The sequence below is a fragment of the Punica granatum genome, chromosome 1 (assembly GCF_007655135.1).
Source record: "Punica granatum isolate Tunisia-2019 chromosome 1, ASM765513v2, whole genome shotgun sequence".
NCBI classification, from domain to species: domain Eukaryota; kingdom Viridiplantae; phylum Streptophyta; class Magnoliopsida; order Myrtales; family Lythraceae; genus Punica; species Punica granatum.
Genome location: NC_045127.1, coordinates 11846602 through 11862831, shown reverse-complemented (window position 1 = coordinate 11862831; position 16230 = coordinate 11846602). Strand labels below are relative to the sequence as shown.

The following is a 16230-nucleotide window of genomic DNA, read 5'->3' as shown; positions in this document are numbered from 1 at the left end:
GAGTTTTTCCAATGGATTGGGATGATTAACCGGGAGCATCCCGACGAGATGAACCTAAGGCATATACTTTATAAGGCAAGAAAGCACACATCAAAAGTGAATATCGAACCCAGATTTTTACATGAACTTTCTTGACAAATCATTATGATATTTTACTGCTTACCCAGTGTGGTCCGTGTACTCCATAAAGACCCACCTCATAGAGACTGCTTTCTCCAACTCTCTCTCTCCCCCCCTGTTTCCCTTTAATTCTCCCCCTTTCCCTCTCAACGATCTCTTTGCATTTTGCCTTTGTCTCCTTCTCCTTTCATCTCCGCCGAATTTGATTACATTGATCAACTCTCATTTGCCTATCTTATACTAATGGGGAGGAAACCATGTTGTGAGAAGGTGGGGTTGAAGAGAGGAAGATGGACGGCCGAGGAAGATCAAATCTTGACAAGCTACATTCAAGCCCATGGTGAAGGCTCTTGGAGATCTCTCCCCAAGAATGCCGGTATGGATATTCCCGGGACCTCGGGACATTCCTGGTTCAATAAACATGATGAGGCAGACAACATTCTCAATGTTTCACGTTAATTATAACTGCAACTCGGATGTACTAATAGTTAACTTGGTGTACACAGTGACAGGAGTCAAATAATTAAGGACTGAGAAAATTACATTAGGGAGTAAATAAGATTGGTTATCGAGAGTTTATTTTCGGGTCCTAATGCAAATTCTAATTCGCATCGGTGATTATCATCTTAGGATTGTTGAGGTGTGGGAAGAGTTGTCGATTGAGATGGATAAATTACTTGAGGACTGATCTGAAGAGAGGCAACATTACCCCTGAGGAAGAAGAGCTCATTGTAGAGTTGCAGGCCACCTTGGGTAACAGGTCAGTCCTCATTTTCTTATTCGCTTCGACGCACCAAAACACATTTCAACTGCGAATCACCAATTATAGTTCAAAATTCATGCTAAGTTAGAAGTTGTTTTTCCATTGAAGTTCGTCATCCTTCTCATGCATTTCTCTTGTAATATTGTAGTTCGTCTTTCTGTAAGATTTCTCTGCTTACCTTCTTATTGAATTTTATTATTGGAAAATCGGGTACCATCAATACAGAGTTCAAAATATATTTTTTTTTCCTGAAATGTTTCGAGCACATTTTTGAGAAATTACTTATACCACGATACTGCATGATCTGGCATAACTCGTAGTTCAAACACATGAGGTCGAAGCCTGGTCTCTTTTCGAGATCCGGAAAAAGCTTGTAGATGGTCGAAAATACATACAAAGAAAATGAAATATTTTTAATTATATATTGGAAAAATAAGTTGCAGAAGCGTTCAAAACTTTTATAAGCCATGCCTCACTCTATTTTGGAGTAGTACCTAACACTGCTTTTGTTTTACGGTTTCTTTTCCTTGGATTGTGTTTTCCGGGCAGTGTCAAATGGTCCCTTTCCTTTTGAAAAGTTCGATATTTGGCCGGTTTGGTTTGCGTCAAGTCTTTTTTTCAGTTCTTTTCTTGACTTCCCAACTTTTTTGGGCTATCCAACTTTATGTTTAGATTGGTAGTTTGGAACTTGATTAGTACGTAAAGAGTGGTGATAGATCGTGTTTATAGTCATAAATAAAATTCATGAAATTTCAACTCGAAAAAGTATTTAAAAAGAGAATATTTGTCGTGTGGGATAAATGACTGTTTTTGTAATTAATTAATAGCTTGGTGTTATCGTTATGAATACCATGAAGGCTTGGCCAAACTCGGGTGCATCTCAGTGAGACTTGTTGCTATATAAATATACGACCTTAAGGTGACCAACAGCTATTGTGATAGAGTATAGCTATATAGTTCAAATTTGTGGCTCAATTGATTGCGCACTTGTTAATGTGATTCCTAAGATGACGTAGATCTCACATCGACGTTCGGTCGACATGAGAAGGAGAATGACCTCATCGAGGCATTCTGGCCTTAATGATGTATTCCTTAAGATATCTACTGTCAAGGAAGAGCGTATGCGTAAAAGTATATAAGAAAATATTGATCCTATAAATTTCCTTTCTATTGAGATTTTTTTTTTTATTTACCACCAAACTTAAGACTTTAGCCTGCTGATTAATGCACCATTTCGGCTGGTCCGAACTTCTAACCAACTGGCCCAAAAAAGGGGTAGGTTTTTTTTTTTAAAGGAAAAAAGATATAGTTGACTATAATTTTTCACTGCCCAAAAAATTATTTTCCTTAATTAGTAAATACTCAGAACAAGCTTGTTCCTTGCTTTTAATTACTTACTGATAAGTGTCGCTATCGGACCAAAAAGTCTCAGATTATAACAGAAGGGTTTCGGATAGCTCTCACATGGATTGTGCATATATATATTAAGGTAAAATAAAACGTTAAATTTTTTAAAGCGATAATGTATGCTGATCAAAGCAGTAATACAACAATGACCAGAATGGAGAAAGTATTATGTACAGCGGCACACGTACACCCTATGTTTTGAGTTCGATCATCATAAATGGGACTTTCTGTTCTTTTAAGCCATATTTGGTAGCCCGAATAAAGAGAGGGACATTATTTCCAAAATTCAAAACTCATGTTTAGCGAGGATAGCATAGGGATTAGATCAGGATTTCACCCGGATATAATATTTTAGGATCTAATCCCAACTAAGGATGGATTTTAGTCGGCTCGAGCCCCGCCACCCATAATTCACTCCTCCAAGAGAGGGGAAGGAGATGGGGCTTGTGGAGGACCAATGTCGGCCATTACAACCTCAATCGAGATCGTCGGCGACTACTTTCTTTTCTTGAAGAGAGGTAGGGGAGGGACAAATTCTAGGGCGGTGGGGTTCAATGTCAGCCACCACTTCCCTAGATGAAGTTGCCATCGACCTCTAGGCCCGATGATTTCTGGGATGGTCAGGTGGCCTCATCGAGGTAGTAGTGGTTGGCATCGAATCCCACTGCCCCTCTTCCATATCAGTTTATTTTTATTGGCTCCCCATTTTAATTTTCAAATTAATTTCAGATATTATTTTGTTTTTTCTTTAAATTGAAAAACTAAATGTTGAGAATATCTAGGTCATTTCATTAATATCTCATCATATTAAATTTTAACATGTACCAGATATTTTATCAGAATGTCATCTATCTTGGGGATCATAGTTCCCCTCTTATCCCCCTCTTATGTCATGTCCTATCCTATCCGGTCTTCGAAACGCAGCCTGCCAGCCTTATACTTGTTGAATTGATTAGCAGTGAATGATTAAGATGGCTTCGACATTTTTTTTTTCCCATAATTGTAAAATGATAATTCAATGTTTCATAGATTCTGAAACATGTAAGGGAAAACTCGACGGAATTTTGCAAGCTTAAGCTTTTAAGTATTGTTTAACCCATTCAGTTAACTGATCTTATAGCGTCATGTCTGTGACAAGGTGGTCTCTGATAGCCGGGCATCTGCCCGGAAGGACGGATAACGAAATAAAGAACTACTGGAACTCTCATTTGAGCAGGAAGATCTACAATTTCAGGAAGCTGCCTCTGCTGCCACCAAGGAATGGGGAGGAACAACCTAGGACAGGCAGAATCGCGACACCAACACTGACGCGGCCACTGCCCAGGAAGAGAGGCCGTGGACGGACCAGCAGGTCCTCCATGAAAACGCACAAAGAGTTCAAGTCATCGATGGCGATACAGAAGAACTCAAACAGCAGTGATAATCCTAAACAACCCAAAGCCCCGCAAGACAGTTCTTCCATCACAGAGCAGCAGTCGGGCCAGCTGTCTGACTCACTTCGAGAGACTGGAGGGGATGAGGACGAACAGGCCACAGAGGGACCGTATGAGTGGCTGGACAATGAGCTTAAGAGGCTTGACCACTTTCTCCGGAGTGAGAGCGAGATGAATCTCTGCAGTGGAGAGGAGGCAGTGGCGGCAGCAGAAGCTGAGAAAGAGACTGACTTTGCTGCTGATTCGAGCTCGAAAAGAATGGAGAATGTTGAGAATGGATGCCGGGCCCAGTGGCACCACGACTTCTCTTGCTGCTTCGATGAGTGGCTTGATTGGACTGTCGGGAGCAGGATGGATCAGTTTGAGAATGAAGGACAAGAAATGATGTTATCTTCTTGGTTGTGGGATTCCTCCAACTACGACAATGGTGACAGGATGGATCAGTTGGAGAATGAAGGACAAGAATTGATGTCATCTTCCTGGTTGTGGAATTCCTCCGACTCCAACAATGGTAACGATGTAGAGAAGATCACTAAAACTTGAGAAACTTGCACATCAAGCAAACTTCAGAAAAAAGTTTTCATTCAATTTTCCATTTTTGCGTTTCCAAGAAATTTCATAGACCTAAATCATGTACATTGTAAAGGTGCCTTCATTCAATTCTCGTGCGATGTGATTTCTTTGTCAATGAATCTCAGCAAGATATACGCAACAAAGGGATGCTCGACACACGCTGGAAATATTTGAAAGGAGACAGATCTTGGATGAGAAAACTGACTATTGTATATAATCGACATATTTTATATGAACAACCGGTGACAAAAAATGTTTGTTTCTCGAACAATGTAAGAACTACCAAAGGTAGAGCTGGAGAATCAAAAAAACACTCTCAACAAAGGTAGGAAACGATTGAATCTTCGTACAGAACCATCTGCTTCCGCTTCTTCCACGATGACTACTGATAGAGACCTGATAAGGAAGACAAATATTTCCATCAAGGAAAGGAACCGCAACTTGAGGACCATTAAGGACCTTCTCAAATCAAAGAATTAAAAGAAATATTTCCAGTTTCCCATTTTTCGCATATTTGTTAAGAACGAGAAAATCAAGATGAAAATGTAACGCGTTGTACTTCACTGGATGTGTCAAGATTAAACATTAACTAAAACCTTATGTTAACGCATCTCTTTCCAGATTATAATAGCGGAACTGAGGCATACCTGACATTACAATTGCTTAATAGCAGTAATTGCTTCATCAATCAAAGAATTGAGTATGCTGTCCTCTATCTCGACCCCGAGTTCAAACACGTCGGGTTCGAAGTCGAGCCATTTCCCATATTGGGTGCTCATATCCCTGTCCACGAGATCGTCTACCATAAAGTCGGCCAATCCTTTCCAACCCAAGATCTCCCTATACACATCTTCAGCTAATCTCTCTTTTCTTCTCACCAGCACAAGGCCCTGTTCCCATGATTGGCACCCACCACCCACGAAGCGTCGGAATCTCAACTCCAGGCATTCACTGACACAGTCAAACAGCGATTTCCTTTTAAGTCGAGAGTCGACATCGTCAGTTCCTATCAACCCTTTTCTAGCCTCCAACTGTTCAAAGAGATGAGGGTTAATGATCCCGTCAGCCCGACCCAGAGAAAGGTCCCTGAACATTAACTCAATGTTGCAAAGTATCTCCTTAATGTATTCTAGCTCCCACTCAGTTGGTTTCGAGAATTCCGAAAGAACATCTGGGGTTGCATTCTTTTGTGTCCACAGTAACACTGCTGGATAGTGAAGAAGCTGAATCTGATAATTCCATATCAGCTTCAAAAGGATGAAATCTTCTTAAAGGGCTTGGTCCCAGAAGTTCTGCAGCTTGAGAAACCGATTGCTTGTTTCCTGAAATCAGATATCAGGATTTGTTCAGAAAAAACAGCAAAACCAGAAAATGATAACTTTTAGGAGCTCGGATGAAAAAGAAAGGTCCTCTAACCTTCAGTCCAATCAGTGTCCATGCTATCTGAAGAAAAGCAACTCTCAGTCACAAACGAAGGTTCAAGAACAGAGACTGGACTTGGATGCCGCGAATCTAGCAACTGTTTTGCATCTATGACAGGGTCCACCTCCATGTAACCAGGCCCCTGAAAAATGTCGCATCTTTTTTCGTGAATAATCACCATCAGATATGATAAGAACCATCAAAGAGAATTTGAAACAAGAGAATGTGTCCCCTGTACATCATAAAACTGCCCAACAATGCCCCACTCACGTTCTACATGAGAAGACTAAACATAATTTGATAATTGAGCAGATAAAACTTAGAAATAACATGGAAGAGAAACAGCAGAATTTAAACAATCAGAATAAGAAGTCGCCAAGTAGAAACTAACAACTGCACATGAAAACCACGTTAACAAACTAGAGAGAACCCAAAAATGTATCAAGCCAACCACGAAAAAGGACACGACAGTAATATGCAAAAGAGAAAATTAAAACACGGTACCTGAAACTCGTGCTTCAATTTACGTGGAGGATGATCAAAAATGTTTGCGCGATTTTCATAACCCGATGAATTGCCGAGTAAAACATTGTGCTCCCTCTTAGCATTTAGCCTTGGCTTCGATGTAATGGTATCAGGAGTGGGTCCTGAATCTTGAAAGACAGATGCAGAGCTTGAAACTGAATCCAAACTTGCAGAAGCATTGCAGGAAGAGGAAGAGCCAACCTCGTAAGTTAGTTCCTGCAACTTCTGCTCCAGAAGCTTGCTTAGAGCATCACCTCCAACTCCAAGTACATTATAACCTAGTGAAGACAATTTAAGGTTATCTGACTCAGAGAGCACTCTTTTACTCCGGTTTTCTGAGAAGTGACCGAGATTAGGAGACTCAGAACCCATCATAGATCGGGTGAGTGGAGCTGTAAAGGTGAAAGAAACAACATCCATTCCTTTCTTTCGGCTATCTTCGGCGTTGCAAAAATGCTTCTGAATAACTGAACTCGTCCGAACTGGCTTTTTGTTCTTGTCCGCTGACAAATCATCTGGAGCAACCTTATTCTTCTCCAGCTGGAAGCCCCCATCAATTGATCGTTTCTTTCTGGGGAAGTTTCTCATGTTAGATTGGAAAACCTCCTTGTCGCCATCAAGGACCTCCAACTTTCTCGACCCGGTTTTTGTGCTCCCCACAGGCTTACTTACAGGTTTCTGGAGCACTTTTCTACTCTGCGTGTTTGAAACTACAGATTTTGAAGGTAACTTCTCTTTGTCAATTTGACAGTTTTGCTTCTGATTGTTCTGCCTCAGGGCACCAGAAACAGTGTGATTTGATGATTTCTTGTGCATATTCTTCTGAGGCCGTGGTTGGGTTCTACAAGGTTGACTCATCTTATTCTCATTCTGTTCAATTGGATGGGCCATCGACTGACTTCTTTCACCTGAAGTCAATCCTTCTCTCTTCTGGATGTTTACTTTTGCCTGAATTGCCAGGGAGATTGACCTCCCATTGTTCTTAGAACCATAGGAACTTTCTTCTTTGTCAGCAGAAGCTCTGAAAGAAGATGATGGACCTGCCCCGCCGTTAAAACTTTTGCTCAGGGCATGTCCTCTAAGATACCTCGCTGCAGCAGAATCCGAATCAGCTTGCCTCCGAGAAGCTTCGGGAAGCCTCAATGCCGCTTTCTGGGCAGCTTCAACTTTCTCCTTCAGATCTCTACCTCGAAGAGGCACCGGAGAGGGCCCACCCAATGGTGCTTTTGGCACAGTCTCCTCTCTCTCTTTGAGGTCCCGAACTCTCAATTGCCCTGTAGATGAAGACACCCCCTGGAGGGCCATCTTGCCTTTTAAACTAGTAGCTTGAGGAGCAGACTCGATAATCTTGGCAGCTGCTTCCATTATATGAGCAGCATTCCTGCTTGGAACGAAACCAGGACATTTGATTGGAGACAAAAGCTTATGTTGCGTGATGGGAATTGTTTTCGCTGATTTAGGAGGTATCACTTCTGTCTGGAACTTCTCGATTGGCCGATTTACTATACTTTGAGGCTTTGATTCGACATGGTTCCTGAATGAATCCCCTGTCTTCACGATCAGGTCTCCAGAATGCAACATCTCATGATAGTTTTGCGAGTATTCAACATTTCTCCTCCTGCTGTACTCAGCATCTCGAAGAGATTGTGTATCGAAGAAGGGAGTGGAGTAGGGCTCCGAAGAATAAGTTGCAGGCATGGAATCTAATCCCATAAGACGAGCTACGACACTTGGCCCCCTACTTCCACATCCATCTTCATCCGTGACTGATGAAGCACAACTATAATCGGTGTTTCCTCTAGAATTAGGCCACATTCCACTGTCATCCTCATCCATCTGATCCTATCGAAGAGACATTGGCCATGATTATGATATCCATAGCATATTGTTAATGGGATCAAGATTAAAGAAATAGAAACATTGTCTCAATCTTGAGAAGATTTACTCATACCAGGTAGACACGTGTTGTGGGCAAGTTTCCATCATTCTTCTTTCCCTGCTTGGAATGTTCTGCAGGAAAGAGAGTGGGTAATAGATGTCTGAGATACAAATTGGCATGTAAGAAGCACGAGAGATCACTGAATATTTGTAGGACACCAAGTAAACTATAGATTCTGTACCTGGTATCTCTGATTTGCTCGAGAATAATTTCTTTCGAGATTTAGCCTTCCAGTCAAAGAGATGAAAGAAACCACCCACATAACCTCCACCTTTCGAGCCTTCTCTGTCGAGTCCCATTTTCTCATTAAGAGATCAAGCCTTTCCCGTATCTAAAACCAATGCACCTAGAGTTGAAAATTTGCTCTCCCCCTGCGACCAAATCAAACCAAGTCATGATCAAGATATGCACAACAAACACTCATCTTTCCTGAAGCTCGTCTCTTAACCTGTTATATCTTTCCATTGGGTGTTAATGGATGTTGCGATCAAGCTTCTTTCAGAGAAGCAATCAAAACTACCACATCGACTCAAAAAAGTAACTCGAACCATTACCAACAGTGAAGGCCATCAATATGATCCCATTGTGACCATTTGCCGAATCATAAACAAATCAGCAGTATGGTCTTTCCCACTAGAAACGGACAGCAAACTACTCCAGCAATATCATGTGCCTTCGCCGAAAATAGAAAGTTTAACTTAGCTTCAGGGCTCCAGCTCAAGAACTCGAGTCGACACGACTGAACCCGAAATGGGTCGGCCGAGTCAACCCAGCAAGCTGATCAAAATCAAAACTTTAAGCTAAAACAATCAAACAGCAACCCCACATTCCCAGCCCAAATCAAACACTCAATCATGAACCCAGTGAGCTGAGCTACTGAAACAAGTAGAACGAGAGACTGAAGCAATTGAAGGGGTGATGGAGGAGCGGTACTCACATTGATGACCGAGGAGACACCGAGGAAGTGCGGATCAGCTGGTTTCTCGATCAATCACATTCCCCATCAATGTGGCTCAGAGTCGGGCCTCCTGAGCTGAAACACGGACCACAGAGAGAGAGAGAGAGAGAGAGAGAGAGAGAGAGAGAGAGCAATAAAGGTTTCTGCTGAGAGGAGGAGGTTGCTAGCTAGGGCTAAGTGAGAAGAATGGTGGAATAGATGAAGAGCATTAATGGAGGAGGAAGGAAGGAACAGAAGAGTAGGAAATTGGGATTTTTTTTTTTTTTTAGATTTGTGTGTTATTCAAAAAGTTAAATAGAAAAGAAAGACGAAGCTCTCCCCCCCTTCTCCCTTCTTTTTTAATTTTCTTCTTTGAAATGTTGTCGAGAAATATTTGTATTTATTATCATTCTTTTAATTTATTTTTAAAAAAGGTTCTAACGTCTCTCTGTGGAGAGAGAGAGACAGAGACAGAGACGAGAATTCAAATTACGAACGGGGGGATGTTCGGTCTGTTGGGGGAGTGTCTGATAACATCACGCAGCGTTTCACGGAAGGAGCATGCGACCTCGGACCTGCGGGTTACACGTGTCGGAAGTCGGCACGTGACCGGTGCTTGAATTTGAAAGCTGTTGTTCATTATTAATTACTTAAATGTCCAGATATTATCAAGTGCTTTCGGTGTGGTCCCCATATTTTTGGTCCTTTGAGGGAGACCCTCTATTTTTTAATGGAAACTTCTGATACGCCCCTCACGAGTCTTAAGTGGCAATAACTCCAATATAGTCTTGGACTATAACTACACAAGGGTTGATGATTTGGATCCTTTGTTGACGGGGAGAGAATTAGGAGAAAACCCACTTAAAATGCAGACGTTGTATATTATACACGAATTAATGCAGCTACACAGGATCTAACTCCAACCACACACGGTCATATGAGATTTGATTCTAACTACAAATATACAATATTGATCCTAACTATTTGATATGGTTATCACTCCCCGCAAGTGTAATGGGAGGTGATGCACCTCGAGAAGGGCAATTGCCCCCTCTCAAATTTAAGCTTCTTCGGGACTTTGTCCCAAAAATTATAATTTCTCAAGATTTTGCCCTATGATAAGACGTCAAATTATTATTTTGGCCCCGCTAAAAGAAATATTTATGCATTATATATATCAAGTGATCATCTTTGTCCTCGCTAGAAGAAGATCCTGAATTCATCCCCGTCACGAACATTAGAACGTGTTTGGCTTTTGAGTTGAGTGAAGTTGAGTTTTGATTTTAATTTGTTTGTAATGATTGTATTATTGAATTATGAGAAAAAGTGTGAAAAAGTAATGAATAGTCGAGAGAAAGTAATGATTAAGTAATAGTTGTGTTATTGAATTGTGAAAAAAAAAGTAATGAATAATTAAGAGAATTTAATATTAAAAATTAAATTGAATGGTTAAAAAAATTTATAAAAATGAAAAAAAATAATAATTATGTTGTTCAATTGAAAATAAGTGAAGTTGAATTGCGTAGAGTTGAAATTTTTTTAAAAACCAAACACACCCGTAGCATGGTAAACCATGGAGATGACAAACCCTTATTAAAAACGTCCACAATCTAATCAACGGAGGCAATGATAGTGAGTTGCTTCCTACCCGTTCGTGAACCCAAATGATAGTCAATCTCTATATGATTGGTTCAGGCGTGACAAACCGTATTTGCCATGAAATAGATGGCTAACTAGTTGTCACATCAAATAATCAGAGGACGTTGCAGATGGAAACCCACCTCGCTTAGTGAGGACCATAGCCGAATCAGTAGAAGCATTAGCCGTGCTCTTGTACTCAAATTCATAATTGGATCTTGAGACAGTTGCTTTTTGAACTCCATGAGATAAGGTTAGGAGTGCGGCGGGGATCAGTTAAGTACTGTTTTCAATGCGTTTTAGGTAGGACAAATGTTTGGTAAAAACTTTTCAAATTATAATTTCGAAGTTGTAAACTTGAATTTATTCTGTAAGATGATAAGTAATTATGAGAATTGTTTGCTTATTCTATATTTCCAATAAACAATTATTAATTTTTTTCGTTAGTGTTATCCATACACTTTAATTTTTTCAAAAATCAATAATTATTTTTCAGCAACTTTATGTCAACGATTTTTTTCCATCACAAACACTTCTAAAGCAAGACTCTCTCTCTATATATATATATACATCATATATAAAAGTATGACATGTTTCTCCGATTTTTAATATTTCAAAAATATTTTTATATCATCGTGACTTTTCTTCGTGACTTTCTTGTTCATGAGTTTTGGTCGCATATTTTCAGTATATATATAAACTGGTTCTTTCTACTCATTACTCATTTTCGACGATTTATTACCTCGCATCTCTTTTATCCAAGTTAGTCATTCATCACAAGTATGTTTATTATATTATTATTTCATAACCATTTATAGTTTAAAATTTCGTTAAATCATATGTTCGTTTTTAATGTTTATTGTCTTAACATGTTCATACATTCTTTATCTCATTGCCATGAATCACATGGTTGTTTTTAAAATTTCCAATTTTCCCATTTTTTGTTCCAAAAATACATTTATCCTTCATATATTGCATCAACTTAATTAAATTTTATACATCTCTTCTAAAGTAAAATCCTTATGAAAGTGTTTCTCCAACTTTTTTTTTCTTTTTTGCCCTTGATAAATTAATAATATTACTATTTTACCATTTACTTAATTGATACGAGTGCTATTAAATATCACATATTTTCAATAGCATGACATCCTTTCATTCGTTTCAATAGAAAAACTAAGTTTTACGTATTCTTTCTCGTGATCTTTCGAGTTCAAGGCACCCAAGTATTCACTATAAAAATTATCTAACATGTTTTTTCTCATAATTATACACTTTGACGAACGCATCAAATATGAAATAACTTCTCCATTCAATGCTCACGGATCCTTTCTCCCCTTTCCTATTTACATTTGGATCTATCTATTTTCTCTTTCGGTTTGTAATTACTTCTCCTTTTAATTATTCTTATTCTTTGATTTTGTTAATCGTTGAAAAAAATTTCCCATATTCTCTTTCTTCGAGCACAATCCTTTTATTTTTTTCAAGTTTCAAAAACCAATTCATACATTTTCTTTCTCATGACCTTTTGGTTTCAATGTACCATTTCATACTTTTCACTATAAAAACTATCTAGTATGTTCTTTTCCATAATTATTCACTATGATGAACATATCAAATATGATAACGTCTTCATTCAACGCTCACGGCTCCTTTTTCTCGTTTCATATTTACATTTGTATCGATGAATTTCTAAAATTTTTATTAAGAATTTTAAAAATTATTTTGTAGATGGATATTTTTTGATGGGTTACTGACCTATATCCTGCGATTAAAATTCTTTTTTTTGAAGAGTTTTTCAAAATTTATATTAATTTATTTAAAAATTATTTAAAGTCCCAATCAAATTTTTTTATGGAATTTCATGGATACAAAAGTACGCATTTGGAAGAATAAAAAAGTAAGAAAGAAAAGAAGAATTTCAAATAAAAGAGATACCATATCCTTAATTTCTTTTTTTATTTAATTTTGTTTTCTGTTATCTCAAGTTTCTTCTTCTCTACTTATTCTTATTCTCTTCCTTCTTCTTTTTTTTTTTCTGTCCACAGACATCACCATTTTATCTATTGCCACTGTAGTGCTTGCCACCACCACCTACTAACAATGTTGCACAAGTTTAAAGTTCTCATGCTGTCAATGTCCTCCTTCACGAGTTTTAGGTACATTTTTGTTCTTGCTCCATAAGGATACATGTGTAAAAAGGGAAAAATAAGTTGCTTCCAATATAAATCTAATATCAATTATCAATACAACTTATCAATTTACAATTGAAATTAAAATTACTCTTGGGCCTTAGGTGGGATTTAAAATGTATTCTTTTATTTTATTTGTTAAGTATAAATTAATATATAATATGAATTACTAAAATAAGTTTATATATACATAAAATCTGGTTTTATCAACTTCCTTCCAATTTTCTTTCTTTAAAACTTAAACCCAACCCTTAAGGTCTTTAATTTTTGAAATTTTTTGATCGGTTTTGGTCGAATTTTTCTAAATTTTCGAGTTATGGGTGTCATTGCAAGACTATTCGTGAAAATAATATTTCTATTAATTATTTTGTGAACTTTTATTAAAAATTTAAATTCATTTCTCTATATTATTCTTTAGGATATTTTATTGAAATGAAAGATCAAGTCAGAAAAATATATCAACTAGAAACATTTTCTTGAAATCAATTATTTTTAAATTGAATTGATTTCATTTTTAAAAAAAATTGTTTCTAATATTTTAATCATACTTATCAAATTTTTATTATTCATACACTAGATTTTCCACCAGCGCTACGCGCTTTGCCTCTGTATTTTCATCATTATATACCATTTGTGATTCTTCGTAGTTGTGCTATTATTAAAAAATTAAAAGAAAATTTGTGATGGAAATTGAAAAAAGTAATTTTTTTTAGTGAAAGAAAAGAAAAATAACTTGAGTGGAGATAGAAATAGAGTGGAGGATGAAGAGAAATAAGTAAAAAAATAGTGTGAAAGTTGACCATGTGTGAATTAATGGAGGAGCGAGATAAGATATATAAGTTTAAAATTTCAACAGTTTTTTTATTTTTCTTTTTACCTTCAGTTTTATTTTTCTTCAATAGAGTATAAAATAATGGGATAATTTCGCAAAATTGTACAAGAACTGATATATATTTAGATATAGTGATTTGCCATTAGTATATTAATTTTGTATATACTTTTTTATGTTACACATACGTAAATGTAAATATTATTATTAATATATATACATATATATGTTTTATTTGAATTTAATATTATTTATTTTATTATAAAATTCAATGAAATATTTTTTGTGAATATTGTTAGTGTCCTTTAATAATTTTTATTTTTAATTTGATATTTAAATACCCATGGAGTCCACTTGGTAAATTTTCATGTGTCATGTCTACAATGTTAGTATCATGTTAGCAAAATACGTTAATTGACAGGAAAGTGATGGTACACTAGACATGACAAGAAACTCATAAATTATAATTTTTTCAATAAAAAAATTAGTGCTAGAAATAATAAAAAGACCAAATTTTTACTTTTTTGGGTCATCAACCCTCATAGATATTATTAATTGTTTTTTATTTTATTTATTTTAAATTAAAGTAAGAATAAATTTCTAACTAGAAATGGTCACAAATTTAATCAAAATGAGATACTATTAATTTACTTATAATTTATACGTTTCTTTTTTTAAAAGAGTTTTCTTAATATATTTTGTCATTCGAGTATTATATATTTTAACCTTATCAAAGAAGGTTTCATGTGTAATGCACTTGTAAATTCACTGATATATATATATATATATATATATATATATAACAAATGAAGAAAGAAAATATACAATATAAATGAATTTATTGTTTTTCTTAAATTTATTGCTTTCACATGTTTTTCTTATTCTGTAAAATTTATTTTGCTGAGCCTTTGTTTTTCCGTTTCTCTGAAGAAACTGTCGAATTTATTGATCTTGTCTCCTAGAATTTTTTGAATCTCAACAATGATTGTCCCATTCAATTTAAAAGTTTATTCGTAAAAGAAAGAAAAGTAAGAAGAAAAAGGCTTAGAGATTTGAATTGGATCCAAAAGTTGCAACCAAAGATGGATGAAGCCCCTCTCATTTTCGAAATAAATATATATTAAATCGACGACAGAAAAGTGAGACTCAACCTTTTGGAAAATGATAATTAAAAGAAATGAAAAGTACTCATGTATGTCTGCACAAATTCATATGCAAATTGAGCTTGCAATTTATATTACGAGACCAACTATCATTCATGGTTCTAATTTATCTCCTTGCCTTATATTGAACTTTGATGAGTGAATGTATAGGAGCATATTTAGAGACCACAAAGTTTGATCAGTGAATGAAGAAAAGGATATTTGGAGACAGCAAGCGCTTGATTGATCTTCTAATTTATTATGAATCTGGAGAAAGATTCTTGATCTAACATAGCAATATGCCTCCATCAATGCGAAATGCAGTCCGATTTTGAAGAGTAACGAGCGAAACCTTCCTCTTTATAGCGACATCTAATTACATCAAACATGACATAAATAGAACAGAAGGAGGCTGGACAAATAAGCCATCCAGATTATGTGCAGAACATCTTTTCTTTATTGTGTTTATCATACAATTAACACACACTTAATCGGGCGATCCTCGGCTTCAGTTTTTTAAGAAAACAGAAGCAAATGCTTTGCAAATAAATCAAAGAAAACATCATATCAAACGCACATCCCGTGCCGGGTTAAGACCTCACGTACGTAATGACAGAAACATTTTCTACCTCGCTCTGCATTTCCTTCATAATAGAAAACAACGAAGAACCGTAAACACTCCCTCTAATGTAGACATTACGACGTTTCTTTCGTCACGCTAGCACCCATGTACAAACCCGGAGTACTTGCTCTTGATCCATCGGAACCCACTCCTTATCGAGGCTTTAATCCTTCCCTCCACTGCATAAGCCTTGTACTTGACCACTCTCTTCCGTCTCTTTGCTTCGGCGTCGCTGAACCCCCACGACGATGAAGGTGGGGCCGATGGGACTATCCTCTTGTTGCGTGAGTGATCCATCGATTGACGTCTCCTTCAAATTACGATCTCCTTATTGTCCCGCTCGTAAATTATCCGATGCCGGGGGCAATCGGAGGAGGATTTCAAGTATCAAAGGGCTTTGTGGGTGATCATGTAATGGAGGAAGAAAAGGGAATGTGCAAATAAAGGCATAATAGTCAGACAATGTGAAGAGGATACAGCAAAGAATTTGCACATTGGAGGATTAAGACAGATAGAGACAGCATTATTTTGGATAATGTTTGACATTATTCTCGCTCTTGATATTCTTTCAAAAATAAGAGAGATTTAAAATGTGAATCTTAACGAGTCATGGTCAAAGAGAGAAAGGAGTGGACACCCATGAACTTCTCCTCTATTTGGGGAATCTGTTTTATTTAATCTAGAATGATTG

General features: G+C 37.0%; 2 protein-coding genes across 5 annotated transcripts; one reads left to right on the top strand and one right to left on the bottom strand.

The window, feature by feature from the left end:
- The first annotated feature begins 209 nt into the window (after nt 1–209).
- Nucleotides 210–4383, top strand: LOC116192243 (transcription factor MYB111). Of its 2 annotated transcripts, none has more exons than XM_031520727.1 (3): nt 210–496; nt 751–880; nt 3525–4383. In XM_031520727.1, the coding sequence occupies exons 1-3, from the start codon at nt 364–366 to the stop codon at nt 4264–4266; spliced, it is 1005 nt and encodes a 334-aa protein (XP_031376587.1). In that variant the 5' UTR covers nt 210–363; the 3' UTR covers nt 4267–4383. The 2 variants fall into 2 exon arrangements, with proteins under 2 accessions (XP_031376587.1, XP_031376586.1); XM_031520726.1 differs by having other exon boundaries at nt 3429–4383.
- A 105-nt stretch (nt 4384–4488) lies between these two features.
- On the bottom strand, nt 4489–9452 carry LOC116192242. 3 transcript variants are annotated; one of them, XM_031520725.1, is made up of 7 exons: nt 9120–9452; nt 8364–8553; nt 8195–8253; nt 6223–8079; nt 5713–5860; nt 4944–5618; nt 4489–4692 (listed from the first exon to the last, which is right to left on the bottom strand). In XM_031520725.1, exons 2-6 carry the CDS (start codon nt 8479–8481, stop codon nt 5437–5439), a joined length of 2364 nt encoding a protein of 787 aa, XP_031376585.1. In that variant the 5' UTR covers nt 8482–8553; nt 9120–9452; the 3' UTR covers nt 4489–4692; nt 4944–5436. The 3 variants fall into 3 exon arrangements, with proteins under 3 accessions (XP_031376585.1, XP_031376583.1, XP_031376584.1); XM_031520723.1 differs by having other exon boundaries at nt 6223–8085; nt 9120–9451; XM_031520724.1 differs by lacking the exon at nt 9120–9452 and adding an exon at nt 8737–9045 and having other exon boundaries at nt 6223–8085.
- Between the last annotated feature and the right edge of the window lie 6778 nt (nt 9453–16230).

Coding starts and splice junctions, on each gene's coding strand:
- LOC116192243 (XM_031520726.1), top strand. CDS start 364: ATGGGGAGGAAACCATGTTGTGAGAAGGTGGGGTTGAAGAGAGGAAGA. Junction 497..750: donor ATCTCTCCCCAAGAATGCCG/GTATGGATATTC, acceptor TTATCATCTTAG/GATTGTTGAGGTGTGGGAAG. Junction 881..3,428: donor CAGGCCACCTTGGGTAACAG/GTCAGTCCTCAT, acceptor GTCTGTGACAAG/GTGGTCTCTGATAGCCGGGC.
- LOC116192242 (XM_031520723.1), bottom strand. CDS start 8,481: ATGGGACTCGACAGAGAAGGCTCGAAAGGTGGAGGTTATGTGGGTGGT. Junction 8,254..8,363: donor GAGCAAATCAGAGATACCAG/GTACAGAATCTA, acceptor TCTTTCCTGCAG/AACATTCCAAGCAGGGAAAG. Junction 5,861..6,222: donor AATTGAAGCACGAGTTTCAG/GTACCGTGTTTT, acceptor GACATTTTTCAG/GGGCCTGGTTACATGGAGGT.